General features: G+C 37.8%; 1 protein-coding gene across 1 annotated transcript in view; it reads right to left on the bottom strand.

The window, feature by feature from the left end:
* Positions 1–520: 520 nt before the first annotated feature.
* Positions 521–27,360, bottom strand: part of LOC121081342 (regulator of G protein signaling 7 binding protein) — a 45,444-nt gene continuing 18,604 nt past the window's right edge. The window contains exons 3-6 of the mRNA XM_040580286.1: positions 16,516–16,646; positions 6,540–6,687; positions 5,769–5,839; positions 521–1,534 (exon numbers count right to left, since the gene is read on the bottom strand). Of these exons, the coding sequence (XP_040436220.1) occupies positions 1,443–1,534; positions 5,769–5,839; positions 6,540–6,687; positions 16,516–16,646 (442 nt within the window). The 3' untranslated portion in view covers positions 521–1,442. The remainder of the gene's footprint in view (positions 1,535–5,768; positions 5,840–6,539; positions 6,688–16,515; positions 16,647–27,360) is intronic.

The raw sequence follows: 27,360 nt of genomic DNA on the forward strand, positions 1-27,360 counted from the left end.
CTCTAACAAACTGCTTTGGGGAGCATGCCAATATTCTATCAAAAAGCCACAGAGAATTTAACTGTATGGGTGTTTTCTGTGACAATGCGACAGCACCCCTTCACCCACCACTAAACCCTTATGCAGTAAACGGGAATTTGGTTCCTGTTGACATGCTGCATCATGGTGGAATGGCAGAAGGGCTCGTCACCTTCCTCATTTATTACTGACTACAAGGGTATGGTGACCTGCTCTCTACAGCAGTTACAGATGGTTATGGATTTCATAGTGTTGCAGTCTAGCACGAGTTTAGTTCTGGTGTCTTGCCTATCATCCTGAAATTATCGGTAACATGAGTCTGACTCATTCATATCTACTGCTGCTACTAGCTGCCATTTTAGCATTTATATATTCATCCTGATTTTTTATCTTTTTAAACAAGCTTCTTGAAATGGAAAAATTATCAAAACCTTGCTTACTATTCAGAAAAAAAATCAGAAAAAAAGAGACATATTCCAGCAATACAACTAGAAACAAGACATTTAATTTAAATAAAAAACTTTATTAACAATGTAAAACTTTTAATATCTTACAGTCTCAGATAATTCTGGCATGCCCTATAAGAGTTAATACTTAGTGATATGCAGACAGCATGCTTTGAATTGTACTGGAAACAAAATGGGTTGGTGTTGTGGTTTACATTGTTTATTTTAATACACCTTCTTTTAATAAATTCTTTATTTTTCCAAAAAGCTTGTAGAGATACTATCTGCTTAAAAGGAAATCTGTTGCTTCTATGCATTGTACAGTATGTAGATATTATGATTCCTCTGTATTTACAAGTTCTAAGTATTTTCATATATGGTTTGTGTATCATAAATTAAGATATTTTTCTATGAAGCTTTTAAATTGAGATATAGTGGAAGACTAAATATGAATGAGAGCACAAAAAGCAACTGGAGATTTTGTGCAAATTCTGTTACAATGTTGTTTAAATGTTTTAGAACTTTAATACTTTTGCTGTTAAATAGTTTTCTATGCTTAAAGACTGTTAGAATATGATCCAAGTTATTTACTATGATACTAGTAAGAGTACTGTACTATGCACGAACTTTTAGCTGCAGTTCAAACAATAAAAAAAACTTCAAAATTATCAATTAACCATAATTCATGTGTCTTTTCTCCAAGTGGTTAAAAGTAAGCATGCAAAACATACTTTAAAAAGTTTTAAAAACATTCTTAGTTATGCTAGATCTATTCCACAGCTGGTTTTTGACCACCGCAACTTTAAACTATTAAAACCCTTATTCTGAAAAGGGGGATGGAGCAGAAGAGAAAAAGGAATAGGCTAGTGTAGAAAATGTACTTTATAATCAAGAATAGCAACGTTCATCTTTTCAGTGGTCAAATAATAGTGATTTAATCAAAGTTATGATTTTCTTGGTGCTTCTGTGATTAATCTTCTAACTTGAGACAAGACAACACAGTCCAAAGAATCTTCGCTTCCGTCTTCTTACCAATGGATACGGTGTCAAGTTTAGGAGGCTGCTATCATCTGTGATGAAAAAACCCACATTTTAATACAAGCATGTATGCATACAAAACAGTTTATATAATTTATGTGTCCTAAAAGCACCTGCTTGATTAAATAATAGATCCCATTGTTCTATGCAGAGAATCATGGAACGGTGTGGGTTGAAAGGGACCTTAAAGATCTAGTTCCAACCCCCCTTCCATGGGCAGGGACACCTTCCAGTAGACCAGGTTGCTCAGAGCCACATCCAATGTGGCCTTGAATACTTCCAGGGAGAGGGCATCCACTTCTCTGGGCAAGCTCTTCCAGTGTCTTATCACCATCACAGTAAAGAATTTCTTCCTTCTATCTAATCTAAATCTACCCCCTTTTGGTTTAAAACCAGCACCCCTTGTCCTGTCACTACATGCCATTGGAAAAAGTCCCTCTCCAGCTTTCCTGTAGGCCCCCTTTAGGTACTGGAAGGCTGCTATAAGGTCTCCCTGGAGCCTTCTCTTCTCCAGGCTGAACAATCCCAGCTGTCTCAGCTTTTCTTCACAGGAGAGGTGCTGCAGCCCCCTGATCAACTTTGCAGCCCTCCTCTGGACTAGCTCCAACAGGTTCATGTCCTTTTTTTGTTGGGGGCTCCAGAACTGAATGCAGTACTCCAGGTGGGGTCTCACCAGAGTGGAGTAGAAGGGAGAATCACCTCCCTTGATTGTGATCAAAGCCACGCTTCTTTTGATGCAGCCTAGGATAGAGTTGGCTTTCTGGGCTGCAAGTGCACATTGTCAGGTCATGTTGAGTATTTTGTCCACCAACAGCGTCCAACATGATCCTTCTCCTCAGGGTGGCTCTCAGTCCATTCTCCACCCAGCCTGTATTGTTTCTGGGATTTGCCCCAATCCAGGCGCAAGACCTTGCACTTGGCGTTGTTGAACTTCATGAGGTTCACTTGGGCCCACCTCTCAAGCCCTTCAAGGTCCCTCTGGATGGCATCCCTTCCCTCCAGCATGTTGACCACACTGCACAGCTTGGTGGTGTTGGCAAACTTTTGGGGGGTGCACTCAATCCCACTGCACATGTCACTGACAAAGATACTGAACAGTACTAGTCCCAGTAAGGATCCCTGAGGAACAGCACTCATCACCAGTCAACACTTGGGACATTGAGCCATTGACCACAACTCTTTGAGTGTGACCATCCAGCCAATTCCTTATTGAGTGAGTGGTCCACCCAACCATGTCTCTCTGGTTTAGAGACAAGGATGTTATGCGAGATAGCTTTGCACAAGTCCAGGTAGATGATGTCTGTCACTTTTCCCTCATCCATCAATGCTGTAACCCTGTCATAGAAGGCCACCAAATTTGTTAGACACATCTTGCCCTTAGTGATGCCATGTTGGCTGTCACCAATTACCTCCTTATTTCCCATGTGCCTTAGCATAGTTGCCAGGAAGATCTGTTCCATGCTCTTCCTAGGCATGAAATGAGACTGACTGGCTTGTAGTTTCCCGAGGCTTCCTTATTTCGCTTTTTAAAAATGGGGGTTAATGTGTCCACTTTTCCAATCTGTGGGAACTTCAATGGACTTCCACAGCTTCTCAGATATGATGGATAGTGGCGTAGCCACTTCACTTGCCAGTTCCCTCAGGACCAGTGGATGCATCTTATCAGGTCTCATGGACTTGTGCACCTTCACGTTCCTCAGATGGCCTTGAACCTAATCTTCTCCTGCAGTGTGTGGTTCTTCATTACCCAGTCCCTGTCTTTGCCTTCTGCAACTTGGGTGGTATGGCTGGAGCACTTGCAGGTGAAGAGCGAGGCAAAAAAGTCATTGACTACCTCAGCCTTCTCCTAGAGCAAATAATAACCTGAATTTTGTATATAAGAGTCTTACAATGCTAATTATCAGGATCTCCATGATAAGGTAATAGAAATTTTGGCAGGAAGAATACCAGTTTCATGATGAAATCTAAATGAAATTACACCTCCAGTACTGGGACACCTAAGACACAATATTCTTGCATGGATGAATAATGTTAGGGTCCCAAAGAAAACCTAAACATAAGTAGCTTGAGAACTTGTAGATACACAAGTTTGGGAATAGTGATCCTAAGGTTAAATTCTGGGTTAATTTAAACATTAAAAAAACAAACCAAAAGACACCCAGATGTTATTGGGTGGCTGTCTGTGCACATTAGGGAGATTTTCCATTTAAAACTGCAACACTGGAACATCTTGGAACATCAAGAGAAAAAGCACTTGTCTGGGAAAGTTAGCACAATATGCTCATCCTGTTTCTGGTTAGCCTTCTGCATTTCATATAAAAACTTTTAAAATCCCTACAAAACATGTATATTAGTGTCTATACTTATGTTACCTCAGGCACTATCAGCAAGCTACCTTGCAAAATCTTTAGAATTCACTTTGAATTTGAGCCATCTTCAGGCATGGTTTCAGGCCAGGAGCTATGCCTCATTATGTTCCTATTCTGGTTACATCAGAGGCCTAGTTTTGATTGTAGGTTCTAAACACTACTGTAATACAAATACTTAACTATACGAACATACATAAGAGACCATTTAACACTGTGACTCAAGCTTACAAACCACATCAACTAAATTTCCTAGCATAGTAACTCCTGCTGTCACTTAAGAGAATTCCATACAAAAATCAGGTCTGTGAGCACTCAGTAACATTATGTAAAGCTTTTGTGGACTTGCAATCTTAACTCTGTTCCAGCTGTTCCTGAAATCAACAGCAAAACAGTCATTCATTTGCTGAAAGCAGGATCAGGCCTTGTAAAGATCAGCTTATTCAATGGCATTCATTCACTTCATAATCATTCTCTTAAACAGTGCCTGTAATTCAAATACATGTCAAAATTACAGTCCAGATCATATTAATTACCTATAATGATGTTTGTTTGTTCTATATAATGTTATTTAGCTTTAATTAATTAAAGGTCTTGGAACATTCTGAAAATTTGAAGTGCTGTATGAATGATGATTATGACTGTCCATTCCTGAGACATCCATTCTCAGAGGTCATCTATAAACTATGATCACAGTTGGAGTCTGTTGGGGCTGCAAAACACCATTTATGATTACCTGATCCTGGGGCATGTCTCAGAGCTTTTAAACTCTGGCTGACATATTTCTCATTCTGGTGCACAGGTGATCAGTGATTTTCTGGCCAATGCTGAAGGGCAGCGTAGACACCAGACAGCAAAGAAAAATTCTGCACACATAGATACTGAATACATCTATGTTCTGAATTCAAGTATCTATATGCTTTATATCTTCCAAATTTGTCTTTTTGTTCCTTATTTCACCACATCATGCTTCTTCCTTCTAGGCTAGGCACAGACTTTATGGCATTTTTCCAGTCTCTGCAACGGCACATCTGTATCATGTACCATAAGCAATCCCCTTTCTCCTTTCATAGTTTTCCATCAAGCCATCCTTCCATAAACTGTTAATTGTGTAATGAATTAATCCATTCTGTCTTAATCGCTTACCATATTATGATGAATGCTAGACTACTTAGTTACTTGGGGCAAGATCTAGGACATATCAGCCATACTTAGCTGCCACTGTGCAAAGACTAGAGAGCATTTAAGAAATACACATTATCAAGAAAAAAATCAAAAAGGAAATACTGTTTTAATGCTGTTTACATGAAGAAAAGAGAGTCCCTGTAGATGTAGAATATTTAATGTCACTGGGCCACAAAATGAAGGCCTATTGCTAAATACATGCATAGGATGGAGATACTACCCCTCTGTGCATTTGTATGAGATGCCTTATAGCTGGCTACTGGCCAGGAAAAGCAGGCTATTAGCAAACTCAAGACACGTATCTTCTCTGCATAGAGTCAGTGTCATGTCACAGAAGCTACAAGCCTTGTAGGGGCAAAGCAAACCCCATCACTCAGTAGGATCATAGACTGTGCAATTTACACCTTCTTTACCTTTGAAAAAGCAAGCGTCCTGACACAGGGAATTAGTTGTGCTGCTGCCTTCATGTCACCAGGAAAAGTCTATTATTTTATCTATAGACATTATATCTATAAAAGTCCAGAATACTTCATGTGAAACTTGAGAGGCCAAAGTTCAGATACTAAATTCTGTCTAATGAATCACTAGGGAAGAGATTTCACTTATATTTTCCTTTTTGTAACTTCCATAAAAAAACCCTCTAGATTTTTCAGAATGGAAGGAAAACCCTTTAATTATCTTAATTTTCCTTACATGAAGAAAATACAAAACCTACCTTGATTTTTCAGTGGTAAAGGCATAGTCTCCCTGAGTTTACTTAAAAGGTTTTTCATTTCCCTCATATCTCTGTGGAAGCAAAAGTTGAAAGAGATACAATAGAACAGCAGTTGAAGACTGAATGGGGAATGGGTCACAGTATAGCTTTATGTGCTGAAATAATGGTGGAATAAATACAAGATCTATTGGGCAAGTATTTGGTTTACATACATGTATCAGATGATGCATACCAAAATAAAGGGCAGTAGATTTAGTAAGGGAGAACTTTCAACTTAATAAAGGAGTCTTTCAACTGCACAGTTAAGAGGGTAAGAGAAGTCCACCTTCAGAAACCTGTGGATGATGTTCCCCTCCCCTCCTAAGGCTTCCACATTTGTAACTACAGGCAGAAACAAGTGAAATGAACTATATTCTATGCTTTCAATTTACGAATGCAGAACCAGAAGCCCGCAGATTTCAGGAACAAAATCAGAAACCACTCAATGTGAGACAAAAGCTGCCTCTTCTAGAGAATGTGGCCCGCTGCAACATAATTTTCCACCCTTTGTTTTTGACAATTACCCTCTGGTAATTAGCCTAATTAAGAATGACACTTCTCTCTGTCCTTTTAGAAGTGGTTCTCAGATAGGTTAAATGTAACAGACACATTAACAGGATATTTAGTTTACTAATACCTTTTATAGTAGCAACACTGGCTGTCTAATTGGAAAAGACCAAATAAACCCGAGACAGAAGCTTGTTTTATTTAGGGATGAAGTGCTACACATACCTTTCAGTGTTTTCAATATCTGTGGAAACCTGCCATAAATGCTGTTGAATATCTGTTGGTGATGATGATGTGTCTTCTAAAATAGGTACTTCGGAACTCTCCTCCACTTTAGTATCTAGGATCTTGGGTGGAGCACAAGGATCTTTTCCTTTAAAATATTTAAACAAAACATACATTCCCATTATTTATCAATTAAAATTATACTTAGATTCTATCACTGATGTTTTGATCTTGATCTTGCACAGTATAAATGAAGAGACTGACGAATGCAAACTCTGAATAAGAACTGTTCAGAAAGACAGCAGACCACACCAATCTGCTGATCAGAGTGCTGCTATATGTTACTCTACCAAACAAAACTAAGTGAACTCCCACACAGGCATGTGTGGACCTTAGAATTTTACATAGTGAGTATTATGAAGGGTTTCAGTTAAACTCCAGTGGCTTACACGTGACATGAAAATAAGAGTCAGAGAGGGCAAACCAGAACAAAGGAAGCAAATAAACTACAGCATACATTCTGAAAGCAACTTCAAAAACTCTGATGCTGAACAACATTGCGACTCATGCCTCCTAGTACTACAGCAATACTAAGGGAAAACACAAAAACGTGCAGTTCTTTACTTGGTGATTTTAAAAGTGCTACATAGCTGCCACTACTCACAACCCAATATGCATTATATTCTGAATTTTCATGCTTACACTTGCTTAATTCATGCTCACTATATGAAAATGAAGTGCAGTGTCAGACTTGAATGGGGTCTTCGCAGATCTGCCAGGGCTTTTGTCAGGGAGAGAATGGAATAAAGGATGTGGACCATGACAGTAGAGCATGCAAGAGTTAAGTATTGGTGGGATTTTTTGGTGTCCTTGCAAACCTCCTGTGGACTGTCTGACAGTATTCCTTTTCTGTAGTGACAAGTACAGTCCTGGCACCAAATAAATTTAAATGAGAAAATTCAAACTGGAGCGCATGCCAGATGCGTTATTGAGAAGTTAATTTTTTTCCCTTTCTGACTTATGAAATGGAGTGAAAAATCTCAGAAAGAAACAAAACTTTCCAAAAATGGAGAAAAAAAGGTCAATGTTTAAGCCAGTGGTATGAAGAGTTGAGTAGCAAAATGTTTTTTCATCTGACAATTTTTGCAATTTGAAAAATTTTCACATTGGGATGAACCTGAGTAATTCCTATAAGGTTTGACAAAAGAACAGAAAGACAAACAACAGCTAATACAGTAGTGGTCACTTAGCCCATTTTTCTGGGACACTAGAGACCAAGGCTGCCAACAATGCTATATTACTTTTCCACAACACATAAAAGTATCCCCACTATCAGGCTTGTAACCCTGTTGTTTTTTTTTAAACTAGATCTTAAAATCCCTGGATCTTAAGAAACTCCTTTTGGGCACATTCTCTAGCTATTGTATTCTGGTAAATTATTCTTTTGCTGAAAAAAACCCCATATTCTTAGCTACTTGTCTGAATGCCAAACTATACATTACTTACACTACAGAAGATAACTTTCTTAATGTTTTCATTACTCTTTGAGCCAGTAGGAAGCCCTTTTCCTTGCTTTGCCCCCAGCTAAGTCATCTATGATCCCAAGAGGTTGCATGACCTGACATAACAAGTTTGTCATCTATAAAAGAATGATGTTCAGCATCCCTTCTCTGCTGTTTACTTTGGCACCCACTGCTAACTTCTGCTTTGCCAGATCTCTGTGAGCCACTTTAACTCATCAAATGGTAGAAGATTAGGCCAATAAAAAGGAAAAGTAAAATGTGACGTTTTCTGATGTTGCATTGATTTAAGTCAGGTCAGCAAAGCACCCTACATGTGTGAGAGCAAGAGCCACAGGAGGATGAGGATCCCATGGCCAGAATCAGTGGAAGGGGGAAAGAAGTGAAGGCGTGATAAGGAAGGGGAGACAGAGAGGAAGGGTCGAGATCTTTCTGGTGGTAACAAGCTATTATGCTAACTCAATTGCTTGTGGAACAGCAGCCTAAATCTACTTTCTAGATTATATGTTTTACTCAGTATCACCTTGTAGGTATAACTTTTTAATTTTTCTAGTTCTTAACTGCAGCTTATGCTGTTATTTGAAGGCAGCTCATATTGTTCAATTTTGTTAATTTCTGTAAGTTTCATTATTTATTACTTCTTCCATTACAAAAAGCGCACAACACACATACTGTTACCAATATATCTCAAAGACCACTTCTTTGTAAAAGAGGTTGCCCCAGGGAAACGATCTAATTTGCAACTAATATCTGAAGGTGTTACTGCTGGACTAGGTATTAGTTAATTCTCCCATTATTTTGAACTGTTATGTTGGAACTCTAACCTGACCTTCGGTGACATGCTGTCAAGAACAACCCTGTCTATAGATGCATCCTTCAGGGATGTGAAAGGTGTTTCAACGGAAACAATAAAAATGCTAGATGAAATAACACTAAAGGTTCTTTTTTGCAACTTGAAAGCAGAAGCACTGAGGCTTAATGTTCTTTTTGTTAGCACAAAGGCAAGGTCTTGCAGATTTAGCAGAATGAATGGTGCAGATTTCAACTGAAAAGAGTTCTTTACCAGTAATTCTGTTGTACATGAACAATTCATGAAGCCTTTCTTGAATTTCAGAGCATCTGCTCAATCACTCGAAAACTGTTAAAGAATCACCTAGTCATAAAGGCTTTGCCTGAATAATGTATATGACTCAGTCTTAACATTTCTACATGGTATAGCATGTAGGGAAACAAGCTTTTTGATCTTCTCATCCTTGTAGTGGCAGTAAGGGTAGCTTTTGTATTACACATTCTTAAAGTAGGGATATGAACCCTAAAATTTACTTTCAACTTACTCAACAGACTTTCATTAATTTCAGTTGGAGTTTGATCATGCATGCAGTGTTGTCCGAAGTATCCACATACACTTGCTGTTCTTGCCAGTTGACTAGACAGAGTACTGTCTTCTAGCCTATGCTATATGCTATAAATTCATCATATATTTTTTATTTAAAGGAGCAGAAAATGCCTTTGGTATGAAATTAATTTAATTAAATAATGCTGAAGATCAAGCTTGAGTGAGGATAAATGTAAGGGCAGAAAATTGTCAGTTCAGTAAGGTTACATACATCATCTGTGACCACTATGCTTTATGTGTCTCACCTGTTGTGCTCCTTACTGTTTCTGTGGTGACCTCTGTGTTTGCTTCAGTTGTGCTACCTTATGCACCTACTTTTAGTAATCACCTACTTCGCAGAGAAACTTACACAATGAAAAAAACATCTATTATAGGTGCCTCAGAGCTAGTCAGATTTCACTGCAGATGAATTGAAAACATCTTTGAGGGGAGTAACAGAATTTAACAAAGCTGAGAGAAGCCCTCTCTCAAAAAGAAGGCAGCATTTGCATCAGAATTCTAACAATTCTGATTGGCAATTGGCCATTAAGGATAAATGCACAAGCTATAGATCACAGCTAAGGTAAATGAAAAGGAGAACATAAGAAGGGGAGTAGGAAAGAATTGTGCAGAAAGTAAAAAAGAGATGTGGCAAATACGGCTAACAGCCTGATCAACATTCCTGACTTATGCTTGGGGCGTTCAGAACTCATAGACTGTCTCACTGGAAATATTATTAAGGAAAATGCAACAGGAGCAACAACTCTGTGATAGAAATTGTTTTCCTCCTTCCATGCCTGTTTTTTGTTCTATTTAGTTTGGCCTCTTCACAGTGTCCACATGACAATGGGTGGTTCTCTGGATTTTTTCAATGCTTGTTTCTCCACACCTGTGTGCTTCTCTCCCATACCTTATCCCTCTTGTGTAATATGTGTAAGTGATTACACATATCTTCCAGTCTTTAAATAGAATTGAGATTGTAGTACATCCATTAAACAATCCTGCCTTTCTGCTTCAAAATTCTGAATAGCATGTAATTTAAACAAAGTCAAATAAAACAAAAATCCCTTTACTAAGCGTAGGGTCTATTTTTGTAATCTCCAATATAAGCTATCACAGGCTCTTACACACTATTTTAGGGAAATACATGTTGTTATTGCAAAACATATTGGAAAAACAGCAGTTATGCTCTGAACCTCTCATATGGCACATGATACACAGTTATCTGTGATTTGGTATCATTCTGATGTGCCAACAATGCAGGAATGAGTTCAGTCTGAATTTACATCACAAAAGCCTAATGATTTTCCCATAAGACTCAATTCTTCCCTTTCTTACTTAAGTATTCAGCTGGTATGATTCTGCCCTCAGCTACATTTATTTAAGTCACATGGGGACCACACATCACAATTACAGTGACGGAACTGTAATTTTTTCTTCAAGGCTTCCAAATAGGCTTATGGTAAGAATAAACAATATATAGGTTATAAGTGTTAAAGTATTTTGCATCTTGTTCTGAGAAATTATTAAAGTATAAACATTAAGAAAAAACACACAGGAAAAAAAAAACAAAACACTCTGAGGCCAAGAAACTGTAACATTCTGGGAATCTAATGTATCCTGGACTCATTTTTTCCCATAGATATTCAAATTCTACTAAAATGACTGGAGCTATGTGGAAATAACTGGCAGCAGGAATTACCTCTCCATGTGTGTACGTTTTTTTTTTCAGCAAGTTACAAACAATATAACAGGTTGAACTGATTCTGGACCATAATAATGATATTCTTATAACTACAGATGAGCAGTGACTTATTTTGTTCAAACTCAGCCTAAATGACAACCAGTTTCAAACCTTGTCCTTCTCTGACAAGGTAGCTTTTACTAATTTTACAGCATGTTTTCAGCTCTGGAAAACACATCCAGCTAATTTTAACTGTCCCCTCTTGCCTTTGATTTGTTATATGGGCTTATTCCCTTAACTACTACAACAAGTGCCTTGTGCATAGCTAGCTAATAGAATGAATTCAATCTCCAGTTTACGGTTTTTTAAGACATCTTCTAATATATGTATTGATATAACCAAACAAGTCAATTGTATCTGTAGAGCATCCTAAGAAATTAATAGTTTCTATATAAACATTTATAGACATTAGATTTCCATAATGTACACTTTCACAGTGACATGCTATAATGATCCAATTATAATAATAATATTTTACAGTTTCTAACAATGAAAGGAATATGTCATTATTGTGGAAACACGAATCCGCAAAGCACTTTTATCTGTTATGTTTACATACTAAAAATGCAATGAAGTTCTTTATAAGGTATCAGTGAAAACCTTTGACCCCAAAATATTTGTGGCTGAATACAGCAATGTATGCTGAAGTGTACTTAAGAACTCTGAGGTAGTTCTAAGTTTTCTCAGTGTGGGACCTTGACAACCTCTGTATTAATCTGGAAAAAGCATAATCACATTCAGCAGCTTCCATGGACAGAAATTATGCCAACTACTTCCTCTAAGACTTTGCTAGCTAAGCCACACTTTGATTATTTAATCCAAAGAATAGTCAATGTTGGGAACATGCAATGGCAATAAAGTAGACATATAACATTTAAAGGAATTGGAGCTGAATTTTGTAAACACTTCAGAGGGGTACCTAAGCTCCTTTGGAGTATCTTACTTTCCATGAAACTCTTAATTCAAATTTTAGTAAGTATTACTAGGTTTAAGAACTGTGTTTGACAGTGCTCCCCAAGGCACAAAGCTATGTAATTCAAATGATGCAGGGGAACAAATAAAAGCAAAACCAAAATTATGAAAGAAGCTGCAGGCCCATCTGTTGCTTGACAAAGTCTAAGATGATTCTATCTAGTGAAGTTCTGCCAGAGTGTGATAATGATGCAGAAGAAAACTAGGTGAACAAATGCAGTGAGAAGTTTCAGAAGATTGCCTGGAAGAGCTGGGACATGAGCTACCATTTCCAGTATCTGCCACTCCCCACCCCCCAATAGGTCTTTGCTGTAGTTATCTCCAACAGGTATTTGCTATGTCAAAAGGGACAGCAAGATCCTTAAAACCATCATATTAGGGACTGCAGGAAGAGACAGGAGAGTTTCTCAGAGTGCTACTCTGAAAAATGGACTCTATATGTACCCAAAGTTTTCATGGGATCCTATTCAAGTTGTTTAAACTCAGAACCTCAAAATAGTTATTGACAAAGTATTTCTAATTGTCTGGTTGCTCAACCCAGAGACTCTTCGTGCTCAACTGCACATGAAGCTACTGAAAAATTATTCTATGAACACACAGCACTGCATAAAGTGCACTGCAATCTCAGATTCTAAATTAGCAATCCTAATCTCTCTTTGTTCCTTCCTTACAATGGGAAAAATTGCTGCTACCTCACTACTCAAGGCTGTTCTGAAGACACTCCCATCAGTGTATGAGTTACTGAGAAAAGTCTGAGGAAGAGAAGGATTTTGCCTTTAGCACAGAACTGTGTGCAATAAATACATGACACTGAACAATTAGGATAAAAGAAAGATGTATGCACAAGTAAATGTTGCCAAATTAGTTAGCCAAGTTAGTTAGCTAGACTCTTGGGATTGTGGAAGAAGTAATAAAATACATGATCAGGTAACAAAAGTCTTGGTAACTACAAAAAGCTTGAATTAAAGCTACTTGAGCACATTTCACTGTGTCCTCTGCAAACTTTCTGAATGTTGAACTTTGCAATCATATTTTCAGCATTGGGTTTTTGTGGTGTATGTGTCTTAGAAAAAAATTATTAGAGAGCACTTACCTCTGTTTACTTACTGCATAACACAGCTGGAAATATTAATGGCTTTTGGCCCCGCTATGACTGTTATATCTCAAAGAAATAAAACTATCAGACTTTTCTAGCAGAGGTTGTATGACAGCAGTAAATTAATCTAAACCACTGTAAATGTGCAAGGCCTTTCTGTACAGGAAGCTTGATATATACTATACAGTATATATAGGAATGTTTGTTCAGTAGAACAGAAAGATAAGAAAATATGAGAAGATCAGTGATGTGAAAGTGAAAATATTCAAAGCTCAGCCCTTCAGATCATCGTGTAGCATTTCAGGGAGCACTGGCTGAGTTTCTCTTGGGAAAAGAGCATCAGCATCAGTCCACTGCCTTAACTTTATCAGTTCTATAGTATGGTTCAATACGTCTGGTCAAGATACCAGTAACCACGTTACTACCTATTAGCTGCAAGTTGCTGAGAACAGCCTGCATGTCATTCTACCTGAATCTCTGCTGGCTCCCAAGTGAAAACATAAATAGGTGAAATCTCATGGAAGATTTAAAAAACTAACAAACCACTTACCCAACAGGTAAGAGGATTAGAAAATGGAAAATATTACATCCAAATGGAAAATACCTTAAAAAATGAGCTTTAAGACACAGGAAGAACATCATACACAATAATTTATGAATTAAGCAAATTTTCTAAGGGTAGTACTCTTCATACACAAGGAAAAGAATATTTTTTTAATATGGTCACTTGGTGAAAAACTAGACAGGTGAAAAAATAAAAAAGCTATATATGAACAGCAACACAATATATTTTATAATGGTGAAATTATCATTCCTTTCATTCCTAGAGATAAATTTCTGCATTTTGCCTACACTGCAGTTCCATTTGCCCTAAGTAAAGGAATTAAAGAAAGGTATGGGTTCATTCTACTCCTTGGAAAATAATATGTTTTGGCAGAACACAGAATAACTATGTTTCAAGGTCACCTAGTCTAATACCCTAGTGATAGCATGGCCAACTTGCATCAGATTGCTCAAGGCTCTTAGTATTACCAGTATCTCCAAGGATGGAGATTACACAGCCTCTTTGGGTGCCTATTCTAGTATATGACTACCTTCAATGTGAAAAAATATTTAACACATAACTGGAATTTCCCTTGTTGCATGATGCTTTTACAATACTTCTAGGTGTTGTAAATACCAAGTATTTAATATACAAGAGCAATGTTCTATTGGTTCAGTTCCAAAATTAAAAATATTTTAATCTCTGTGATTATAGAATTTTTGCCTATTACGATTTTTTTTCAAAGAATGTCAGAAAAACTTGGAGCCAAGTCTCTATATGAATATAGGCCAAAAATTACTCTATTTAGCAATGGCAGAACAGCTACTATGACTTCTTCTATGGTAAGATGATGAACCAGTGTATATCAAAAGTACTGCCAGATAGGAACTAAGCTGGCCCATAGTGTAATGCTGTAATTAATCTTATTCAAGTTTAGACATCTAGTTGGTGTTTAGTTTAAGTTATTAATGCAGTCTCCATCCAGAGGTAAAAAGGAGAAAGAAGACATATCAGGGTTACTCAGGTCACTTCAGGCTACTTTCTTTTCTGCAATTACAGATAGTGGTTTGACAACTGTAGCCAATGCTAGGAAATGTAGCACAATAAAAAATTATGATTAATTTTAGCAGCTATTGGGATCTTGTTATACAATGTCTCTGTTACTTCTGTCTCTTCCTATTTTATAGATTTCTTTCCAACATGAGAAAATCACTGAGAAGCTCAGTTGAGCAGTTAAAAAGCTCCAGTTCTTAACTTCATATCAAAAATACCAGTGGCTTTAGCTGTATCCTATAGCTAGATGTGAAAAAAACATTATGGGATCTTTCAACATGACAGGAAGTACGTAAGGTTCATTACAAAATCATCATCACAGTTCACTACAGAACTTTGTCTTGTCTTTAACTAGCATATTCTGCTGAGATATTATCTGGGGAAAAAGTAGTTAGAATCAGCACAGATATAGTCCCAATCAGTGTATGCCACCACTGAGTAACAGAGGTTACAATGCCCCTATTTAGTAAATTATCTGCATTTCTACATCTTCCTTTCAGTAGGTGGCTAATCATATATATAATCATTAGAAAGATGCATTTTCACTAAAGCAAGGACATCTCCTTTGTGTGTAAAAATACTCTATGAGGTAGATATTAGTTCTGAATCTAGCATCTAGTTTTATAAAGGTGGGCTGATTTTAGCTGTATTTATCTGTCTTATGCTATAAGCTGGCATTGCTGGGTAGTAAGGGATCAATTTAGTACTAAACCCATACCATACTGCTCCACAAAACACCTTCCCTCAAATATCATACCCAACAAATACCTCTAATAAAATGACTAAGATAGTTTGCCCACCAATCTGACTAATGACAACTAAAACGTTTGGGACCACTCTTTTAAAAAAAAATCTCAGACTTCTAAACTGTCAGGACATCAGTGATATGTACCTGATATGATATACCTCTGTAAGAATGATGATAATGAAACAGAAATACAGCTTTTCTTCAGTAGCTGAAAAGCTTCAGTGGTATAGTTCATTTTACAGTTTGGTGCTTGCTGTGGTTTAATTGTGGCTGGCAACTAAGCCCCACACAGCTCCTTGGTCACTTCCCCCCGGCTGGGATGAGGGAGAGAATCAGAAGGGTAAAAGTAGGAAAACTCATGGGTTGAGATAAAGACAGTTTAACAAGTAAAGTAAAAGCTGCGTGGGCAAGCAAAGTAAGGAATTCATTCACCACTCCCCATGGGCAGGCAGGGGTTCACCCACCTCCAGGAAAGCCGGGCTCCATCACCTGTAACAGTTATTTGGGAAGAAAAATGCCATCAATCCCAAGTCCCTCCCTTCCTTCTTCTCCCAGCTTTAAATGCTGAGCATGAGATCATATGGTATGGAACAGCCCTGTGGTCAGTTGGGGTCAGCTGTCCTGCTGTGTCCCCTCCCAGCTTCTTGTGCACCCCCAGCCTGCTCGCTGGTGGGGTGGTGGGAGAAGCAGAAAAGGCCCTGGCTCTGTGTAAGCACTGATCAGCAGTGACAGAAACATCTCCGTATTATCAGCACTGTTTTCAGCACAAACACAAAACACAGCCCCATACTAGCTACTATGAAGAAAAGTAAATCTATCGCAGCCAAAACCAGCACAGTGCTTTGTCTTTCATGAATACCAGTGCCTGCCCCAAAGACTGTAATCTTTTAAAACGAGTGTCTGTATATTTATGCAATTCAATACCTTTCCGATGAAACTGCAGTGATCCTAGCAGACATATGGACTTCAGCATTTCTGTTGTGTACATTTCTAAGCAACACTGCAACTGGATGTATAGTCTACAGATTTCAGGATGAATTTCACCATCTTCTGGTCTGCAGTAAAGGAGAAAAAAAAGTAGTTAAGAATAGGACTGGAAGTATGTTTTTCATAAACTTAACTGTTTCTGTAAGTGTTAACCAAGGATTTACCCAGTCTTACCTGAGAATTAGGTTTTCAATGCTCCTTCCAAAGGTACTGTCAATAGGGAAGCATATGGTAAGACTGAAGATTTAGGATTTCAGCCATTACATGCTCAGACATTCTTGTTATTGGTTTGCTACATAGTGGTGTTAAATGGTAAGATAACCCTCAAAACTATATTTTGTAACTAGAGGAACCTGCTTTTCTAAATAAGCTGAATCTAATGGTACTTCTGAATATTACTGCTAAGAAATGAAAAAACATTTTCAGCATGTTTTCAGATTTCTAGCCTATGAATAATATAAATGAAGCTTTCACCATAAAAAGATTGCTAACGTTCTTTACAGTGATTGACCTTCCTATGGTTAAACTGATGCTTCAAAAGACCCTCCTGCATATGAAGTAGAAGTAGACTTGTGGATTTCCACACAGGAACAAAAGCAATTTATCTGACAAATTATGTGCAGCAACACTAGATTGGGCTGCTATGGTCAAATAATTCCTTAACACCAGTCTAGGCCAAAGGCTTTGAGACCTACAGCAGACAATGTCTACTTTAACCAGTAAAATAGGTTCTTTCTGACCTAAGGTAAGAGGTGATTATTTGCATCTAGATCCAGGGTCCAGTCAAAATGTTAAGTCCAGGTCTTTTGTTAAGAACAAAGCTTAAAGACTCAATTTTAAGGAAAATCCTATCGGTTTGTGTTGATACAGTCCTACTGAAGTTCGGTTCAAATGAATACTGAATAGCTAAGCATTTTAATTCCTCTGTTTGAGATTCACCATTATTTCTAATGAAGGAGACCACACATTGCCTAGAAAGCATGCACCTTCTGCCACCAATTTCAGTGACACCAAGACTAGACTTAGTCATATCCCGGGGTAAGAAAATAGGTTCGGTATAAGGTAGGCCATGATGCGTGTGACTCAGTGAGTAGGAGAAAGGAGCAATCTTAAGGAACATTTGATGCAAGGACTTGCCATAATCTACCCCCACTGAGTAAGAAACTGCGGTTTTCCAAGGCTCTCAAGGGTCCTCAAGGACAGGAGTCCCCCCAGGTGGCATCAGAACCTAAATGTGACCATGAAGGTTTCACAGAATTGGGAAGAACCTTCCTAAAAGGAAAAAGCAACCCTAGCACTTCCACAACACATGAAGGAGGACTACTGGTGTTTGTACATGCCAATGAGACCTGCTAAGAACTACAGTAGTGGTAAGATGTACAATCAAGAATGTTTAAACAAGGAAAAAATGAAGTCAAAAAAGGAGAAAAAAAAAAAAAAGACAAGGTTGGAAAAGACTGAAGATTGAAAAGAAATCATGCTAGACTTACATCAGAAGGAACAAAGGAAGATTGGTCCCACCTGCTAATTCATTACAAAACTGACTGGAGTACAAACTACAATTGCTGTGGTCCGTGTTACTTCAGGAGCAATACCATACACCTGCCCACCCCAGCAGCTTTATTTCTTTTGGGCAGACTATAATATGTGCACTTCTCTTAAGCCACATCTACATCTCTACTTTTAAAGTGAAGTCTCTTTTTGTTGACAAATTATACCATGCATGATATGCCATTTCCTGCATCTTGTCATAAATACAGAATAAAGCTATGGTGGCAGAACAAACAGCAATCACACTCAAGGATGTCTTTTCAGATGCTTCCTATAGTATTTATTCCTATCCTCAGTGATTCCGACTCTGAAAACATTTAATAACCTTAAGACCCTGAATAACTTTCCTGAAAAATTAAGATACCTGACAGATTTTGTTTATTCAGAATCAAGTCCTGTGCTGCGTATGAAAACACATGTTTCCTAGAAATGGATCCATGTTGAAATCTCACATTCTTTTCAAAGGATAGGAATAACATACATATTTTTTTAGTGAGTGCACAAGCAGTAGTGTAACAAAATAAAGAATTATAGTTCTCAAATGCTGAAAATTATGCTTAGAAGACACACAGCATTATAACACACATACATGCAAACAAAATGGCTTTGGGATAAACTGAACTTCATTTTTTAAAGACTGTACTTACCTGCAAATTCCTCAAGACACTTAGAAGCTCTATTTATTACAATGTTTTACACTTTTTTACCTTGCATCAAGTATGTAGTACTTTTTATCTTGCATTGATACACAGTATCTAGTCCTGGTTTCACAAGAGTTAAATCTTAACTTTCTCTGCAGTTGCGTGTGCTGTTTCTTTCATTTGTAACCTACCTATTTGCTGTATGAATTCAATCTGTCATCACTTTGCTGATTAGAAATGGACTGTTCTCTCTGCATAAACAATAACCATAAATTTAATAGCATTTATTTTCAAATTGGCAGATGGCAAGAAGGGGCTTTAATGTAATCATATTGGTGTTAACCAAAGCAGATGAAACACATACTGCTTAGATATAAATTTGGTTTAGTATAAATCAGGAGCAATTTTTCAGAAGCAGACTGTTATTTCTAAATTGTACCAGCATTTTCAAGGCCAGATCTAGTCCTTTGTTTTGCATGTACTGCTCCTAATGATTTCAACATTTTTGGTAAAAGAGTTACTACAAAACTGGATGAATCTAGAGCAGAACAGGATTCTGATGTAAAAGACAGTTTCAGGAATTAATGTAACCTTACAGAATACATCTGACCAAACACAGCATAAACAAGCAACTAGCCAATTACAGCAAAAGTACAGTATATAAGGTTTTCTTCCTCTGGAATAGTATTTTAACTTTCTGAACTTTTGGTCTTATATACCCAGTTTTATTTCTCTGGTAGCTAAATCTAAGAACCATGCAATACATAGTTAAATAATACATGGCCTCTTGGTGGCTTTTACTAACCTGATTTGTCCTACCTTTTAGCTTACAGGTAAGATTTTTAAATATTTTTTAGTGTCATGTATTCTTACATGTGCATTTAACACTGTTCTCAAGCTCAGCACCATGGAATTAAAGCAGTAGATGGAGGTAACAGCTTTAATTTCCCCCCATTGTCTGCATCACTTACTGTTGCAGCTTATTTCCCAATGAGCACACATAACAGTCATCTTTATCCTTACCAACAGAAGGATTACTAAAAGATTTAGAAGTGCAGAATTCCATTTTTTAAAATTTTTCTTTCTTTCCATTTTTTTCCTTTTTTTTTTTTTTTTTTTTTTTTTATTTTTCTTTCTTTCCATTTCCACATTTAGCACCCAGGCCCAAAATATAGCTCTTCAGACTCACTGTTTATTTCATGTAATACCCAAGTCTTGAGGTCCCACCAATATACAACCAAGCACACTGAGTTTCTGCATATTTCCTAGCTGCCTAAACTTTTCTTTCTGAGCAGGATTTCCTCTGTCCTGCAGATGAACTACTAGCAATGGATAAATAAGTCACTGATTTGCCTATTCCACCTGCAGGGCATTGCCCCATCAATGTTCACACACTAAGTGGAAATAAAGCCACCACAGATGGTAATGATAACCTTTTTCTGCTCAGTGATGAGACCTCTTTCTGACAGGGAGATACAGATCTACTCCACTCTTCTATGCAAGTAAAGCTGAATCTGTGAAACTCCTCTGAAAGCTAGGATTCTCTAACCACAAGTCTATCACTAAAAGGACATGTATCATGGAAATATAATTTCCTTGTATCACAATCAGATAACACTGGATTATGGTTGTCCTATTTTTCTCTGCATCGTTTCAAGTGTTAGAAATACTTTGATTTTTTAGAAGTCATGGCCATTACATGAACTTTGTTTACGATGTTGAATCTACTTCTTCCCTTCTGGCTGTCACTGGCAAAAAGACTGAGGGTCTGCACACAGCTGCAAGAAAGTGGTATTGTCCTCATACAGCTATCTGATTTCTAAGAAGCAAAAATGGCGAAAACCTTTCTTTAAAATGTCTTTAGTCTTATTGACCACATTTTTAATTGTGCAGACTAAGAAAGCAGATATTATACACAAGATGATTGGCTCATAAGCCAATTAAAATTTATCAGTGACTTCCTATTCACAAATGAGCTGGAAAAGTAATTGGAAAGCACAGTAATAGGTATTTTAATTGAGTTTTTTTTGCTGCTGTAAATCTGATTTATTTTTCTTGTAGGCTATATTAATGAATATCATGAGAATAAGAACTAGAAATGTCTATGATTGCAGGAAGGGGCCTAGAAATCAGGACCATGGGTGGCAATCAGTTAGCTGAGGGGAATGTGCTCGAGCTCGTAGGTCAGGAACCCTGGGAGGATGCGGAGTGTGAATAGGTAACAATTAACAGGGTGAGTCATGCCGAGAGAGGATAGGGGAGTGGGGGATGGATGGTGCCAAGGAGAGGTAACACCTTGCTGCTAATTGATGACTGTAAACACTTACTTAAAGTGTCCTTTGTTTGTAGTTAACCGCCAATCGGGGATTGCCTAGTATGTAATGCCTAGCTTAAAGAACCAATCTGTTTAAAGCGCGCAGCTTCTGAAGACATATATAAACTCGTGATTGTGTACAATAAATCGACATTTGCTTGCATCAAGCAGCCCCGTCTCTCCATTGCAGCATATGATAGATGTATTTTCCCACCCATTCTTGTTTTTTCAAGAATATGGAGCATCTGTAATTGAACTGCAAGCAAAATTCTTCTCTTGTATGCAAATTCAGGGTAACAGCAGTGATATCCAAGCAAAATATTTTTAATTATCCACAGTTTATACAATAAGAATTATTTCCAGGCTACTACCCTCACTGATTGTCTCAAACTGTTTAATTAGTGCTTAATTACAGTAATGACCACAAGAATTCCGTTAGCTTGCAACTGAACAATGTTCTTCTATGCATGCATACAGGCCTCATTTTCATTTCTGAAAGACACATGCTCTGATGATAATGAACATAAAGACTTCTTCTATAATCCCTGAAGTACATTCTGTGTAGTGGTCTTAAAATTTCCCTTACAAGTGTCAACAATTCCCCTCCACTCAGTAATTTTTTACTTCAATATGTTCAGTCTCATGCCACGAGCAATGCTGAACAGGGGACTAGTGGGACTAGAATGCTGATTATGGTATGTTTCTTATTAAATAGCTTATACCCAATTTGTATTTATTTACAAAAAAAAAAAAAGTTAATGCAAACTTGTATTATTACCCCCCAAAGTCAGCTACCTCTGTTTTAGTCAGTCCAGCTGTTTTCTTTATGAAAACAACTTAGATATTAAAGAGAATCTCACATAACACAATCTCATACAACTACTGTGCTAAATCATGTTCTCAACAGAGCTAATAGCTTATGTGCAGCTGGCCACATGGGAGCTAGCACAGCACTGAGTACTGGCCCATGAGCCAAAGTCCAGCTCCTCATCTCTGGCTTCTGAGCACAGCTGCCACAAGGCTGTGAAAATAAACTGAACTCGCTTCCTGCATCCATTATGGAGCAGAAATTTTCTTGCTTCTTTCTATCCACTTAGGTAAGATAAAGAAGTACTGGTAAACCTTAGAGGATCTGGATATGCAGTTTGTGGCTTCTTGGGGATACTTCATCTGACAGGGGAGCATTGCTGCCTTTCACAAAATGAATGCAATGAATGGCTTATATAGGAAGGGATGAAAGATAGAATTTATGGAATTCTATGCCTCTGAGTAAGCCTCTTGATTTGCCAGTGAAGTGGCAAGACACATGTGTTCCTATACATGAGGAAGGGGGAATAGTGAGATGGGTGTACATGTGCTTATGCAAGTATTCTGCATGTAGGGTAAAATTTATAGGTCCATACAAGCTGGCATATTGCATAATAACTGTCACATGTCTCTCCTGCCTGATCTTCACTAGAAAAAATTAGTCTTTGATTTTCAAATAGAACTATGAGAATGTGTTACATCATACAGAGATTTTTTTGTTTTGTTATTAATAATAATAACTGTATGAAAGAAAGTCAGATGGTTAGCTTATTAACACTAACAATGACATTTCCTATCATGAGGTCTGTATTATTACTTACTTGACCAAGAAACACTTGCTGATGCCTAGGGAAAACTAGCAGATCATTTGGCTCTGATCTTCCTTCTTTCTGTCTTTGCTAAATTATGCTGATGGTTGTATATTAAATACTTTCAAAAATCATGTCCCTCCCTTACTAGGAATTTCTGTAGTTGTCACATGGACACTATACCACCAGGGCGTCATAAAGGGTAGAAGTCCTTATTCAAAGACACCAACACTACTCAGTTGATAAGAAACCCGTGCTACTGTGAGCCACACTTCTACAGTTTCAGAGCTCTGATATCGACATGTATTAAAAGTAGTTACAAAAGAGAAAATTCTGGTTTATTCCTTTATATAACAGTAGCTTAAGTTATGCAGTTTACCAGGCTGCTATGAAAAGTAAAAGTATGAGTTTTTGTAAATACAACTTAAATCTAAAACATTACATTTTCATACTTTAACCATTCATAAAATTGAATGGTTATGTTTTTTTTTCCATAAAAACCTGCTTTTTAAAATCAGGTCATGTACAACTGAATATGTTTATGAAGCACTGACAAGGGGTGGCTTTTACTTTCCTGTGTATTTTCCTAAGCTGATATTTAAAATAAAACCTAGAGAGGGAGCTCTTATACCAACCATATAGTACCCAGGATATAGAGTGTATATAGAGTATATAAGAAAGGTGAATGCAGCTCTTTGGAGAGTAATTTTAAAATACGCAAACCCCAAGATTTAAATGCCCCTCCCTAACATGAAAAGGTAGAGTGAAAAATCCATTCAATTTTTAAATTTTTTTCCAATATAGTTGACATTACTTTATTGTACTGCCAAAATGTTGGTTACAACCGAAAAACACCTTCAGGTTTTCCTGAATTCCCACAGGTATCCAGTATTCACTGGAATTAGTGAAACTTAAAGACTACTAAAACTGAACAAAGATTATAGTCTAATTCTGAATTTAACTTAAAAACGTTAGTCACACATTTACAACAGAGCTGCATTTTACTTTTACTATCAACAATATTTAAAAATACATACTGACGTTATTAGCTCTGTCTAAAAAAGTAGCTAGTTTATATGAAGGGTTTGATACACCATTTTGTAACATTTTTTTTTTGACAAATTCTATGCTTAACTAATGAAAAGTATGATTTTTATGAACAATATCAATAGTTCTAAAATGTTATAAGCTGAAAGAACTGCCTAGACATAGCTACAGGAAAATAAAGGTTTGGCAAATCCAAAGTGAAAATGAGTTCATCAGATTCTGCCTTATGCCCCATATATGTACTTCCCACAAAAAGGAATGTAAATTGGCTGGATAAACTGTGGAAAATCACTGTCCACAAATACTATGCTGCTGATCGTCTTTTAATCTAGTATCAGGCACACTGCAGTTTAGAAATATATAGCAACTACAAAGATGATCTGGAAACAAGACCTACCTCAGACATTATGGTTCTGCTAGAATGAAAATGTGACAACTACTGCAGAGATGAGACACTTAATCCCCTTATAGACACTGAAGGCAAGAGGCCACTCTGATTATAGCTTAGGTGCAATAGCCTACCAAACCTGCCTCTGCTTTTGATTTTAAACACATCACTTACCTTTATTCACTTAACCATTCATCTTTAAAGGTAACAAAAGACTTGCCGATACATTTGGAATGTAAGTAGAAAAGTCATCCAACAATATTTTCTTCTAAACTGATCTTGAGAAAACATTCTTATTTGTATTCCTCTAATGTGCTGAGATTTTTTTTTTTTTTTTTTTAAATATGTCTTTCAAACAAGCTGCTGCCAGTTTCACTTCACGTGGGTTTTCTTTTTTGTTCTCTACTAATGTGCTGCAATACCGTGATACAACTGCTATATCACATCCCAGTCCAGCCAGAGGAAAAGCAGGGATAGTTCCTTCTAGTAGACCCATAAATGGTTGCAAGGTTGTTTCTGTTAAAACAGATTGCTGTTTTGAAGCTGTTACAACAGTACTTTCAGTAACAGAAGACATGTAATCAGATTTTGTTTAGTTAGACCAGTGTAAATCTCCAATTACCCTGACAAGGCTGATAGAGCCAATCTGGGTATATGATAATACAAGTGGAATAAAAGCACAGGGCAGTGACTTACATTTTAGAAATTTCTAACTGCCAAGTTGATGGCAACTTAGATATTTCCATGCTAGAACAATTGAGCCACAACAGTAGGAAATACACTTTTCTTATCTACACAAGAAAATCTCACTGACTTACACAGAAGTTACTTGATAAACCTGCAAATTACTGTAATTTTCAGTATGGAAAGGAAAAAATACAGCATCACTTATATTACTGAAGTCTTCTATTATTTTTTTTATGTTGAAGTTCCAAAATTCTTTTGAAAGCTCACTACATGAGACAATGACTACAGATGAAGGAACCTTACTTTTAAAAAGGATTTTTAATTACTAATTAATAAATACTGTGATTCTTCCACACCCCTGAGTTTATGTTATCAGGGGAACAACTATCACACACTGTTTTTAAAAGCTATGCATGTACTTAGAAGTGTATTCAGTATTTGCAGGTATTTCTTGAAATTATTAGAATTAAAGACCAGAATTTTCTAGACTTGTTCCCTCAGAAGTGAATTTTACTGGCTGGCTGAACTCAGCCATGGGCAAGAAATAAATTACCAGGGGACTATCCAAACGATTCAAGTAGAGAACAAAACTGATTACAATCACTTGGTAAAGCTTCCTGGGCTTGAGTAAAATAGCACTAATATTAAGAAATTGTATTTAAACTCGCTCCACTTTAGGCAAGTCAGTGTGTTGGGTGTGTAGGTGGCAGCGGCAGGGTGCCGGCTGTGGCAGGAGGTCAGGGGCTGCCCTGTGCTGGACATGGCTGGTTCCAGCCAGTTCCAGCTGGTTTCGGCTGGTTCCAGATGGTTCCAGCCAGCTCCGTAGCAGACCCACAGCAGGACACAGCTGAGTCCATCAGCCATGTGTATGGCACCTCTTTGAAAACTTATTTTAAAAACCGCAGAAATCGCCACAGGGGAAGGGGAAGAGGGAACAAAGAGTGAGAAACAGGGTCAGAGAAAGGAGGAGGGGGTTCTCCATGGCAGAGCAGATCTTCCCTGCAGCCTGCAGGGAGGAACACATCAGAGCAGATGGATATTCCTGAAGGAACTGCCACCTGTAGAGAGCCTATACTGGAGCAGATTTCTCTGACAGGACTGCAGCCTGTGGAGAAGCCCACACTACAGCAGAGCAAAAGTGTGAGGAGGAAGGAGAGGCAAACCCTTATGGGGGTGACCATAACACGCAAACCTCCCCCCCCAGCCCCCGCCCCCCCCCTCCTTCCTGCACTGCTCAGGTGGGGGGAGCCGCTGGAGTGAAGTTGAGCCCCGGAAAGGGGACAGAAAAGGTGTTTTAATGTTTATCTTTTTGCTTCCCTTTACCCATATCAGTAATTATTTTTATTTTAATTGGCAATAAATAAGATTAATCTTCCCCAAGCCAAGGCTGCTTTGCCTGCAAGGATAGCCAGTAAGCAATGTCCCTGTCTTTATCCCTCTCTACCCAGCGTTCTCATTCCTGTTCTTCCTGTTTTCTCCCCATACCCTGCTGAGGAGTGAGTGAGCAAGCAGTTGGGTGGGAGTTTGGCTGTTGGCCAAGGCTAAACTACCACACTAGCTAAGCTTAATATCCTGACAAGATACTTCTAAGCACTCAGAATTCCAAGCAAAATTGTGTATCTTCAATTATGCTTTTGAGTTATTTTAAGATTTTAAAAAACCCATAAACGCAGGGCTTAACCACCAAACCTGTGCAGAAGCTAACTCTAAGCCTCCTTTTCATCTTTCTTTCCTTCAGCTGGCTGTCCCTGGCCTTTACTTTAGGGAAATCCATAAGACTTCTGCACTAGCCAAAAATGAGCTGAACAGAATCTTTCTCCCTGCACATTATCGGGCGCCCTGTTGAGATGAGGTGGTGTCCAGTTAGATGAAAGGAATCTTTGGGTGAGTGCTCAAGTCAGCCTTGCTTAGCTCTAGCTTCAGCTGGACAAAAGATCTCACTTCCTCACTTCCTCAAATTGTATGATACTAAGCAAAAAATAAACCCAAACTGCAACACAGACCTTTCAGAAAAGGTCTGTTAACCAAGAAAGAGTCAGATTAGTGGTATATGTGAAAAATTTCAAGATTCCCAAAGAAATTACTATTCAGCATCCTGCCTTGTCAGCATCAGCAAGTTGTTCTCAAATGAATTTCTCTGATAAACAGTAGTGACAGCACAGATAACCACCAGGCTCAAGCCCATTATACCTCCATACTGCCTCTTAGAACTTGACGGCAGACAGCTGAAACTCATGCTGCCTATGGATTTCCCCTTTTAGTTAAGTTTCTAAGTTCTTTAAAATGTCCCTTAATCACTTACTACTTATTAATAAACGACTTATAAACTCTCCTTCAAAAGTCTGCAAAACCTGTACTCCTGTGTAGTTCCTCCGGTGAACAGTTGGGAAGAGAATGTTTTGGTAACTATCAAAACAACTATCTTGTGGGGTGATCTATGATACTTGTTCTGATCTGTGTGGACAAGTAGGGTCAGACTTCCCAGAAAGGCTTGAAAATGAATGAAATGCTTTGGGTATTTGGTGCTGTAGGATCTAG

Source organism: Falco naumanni, chromosome Z (assembly GCF_017639655.2).
Source record: "Falco naumanni isolate bFalNau1 chromosome Z, bFalNau1.pat, whole genome shotgun sequence".
NCBI lineage: Eukaryota > Metazoa > Chordata > Aves > Falconiformes > Falconidae > Falco > Falco naumanni.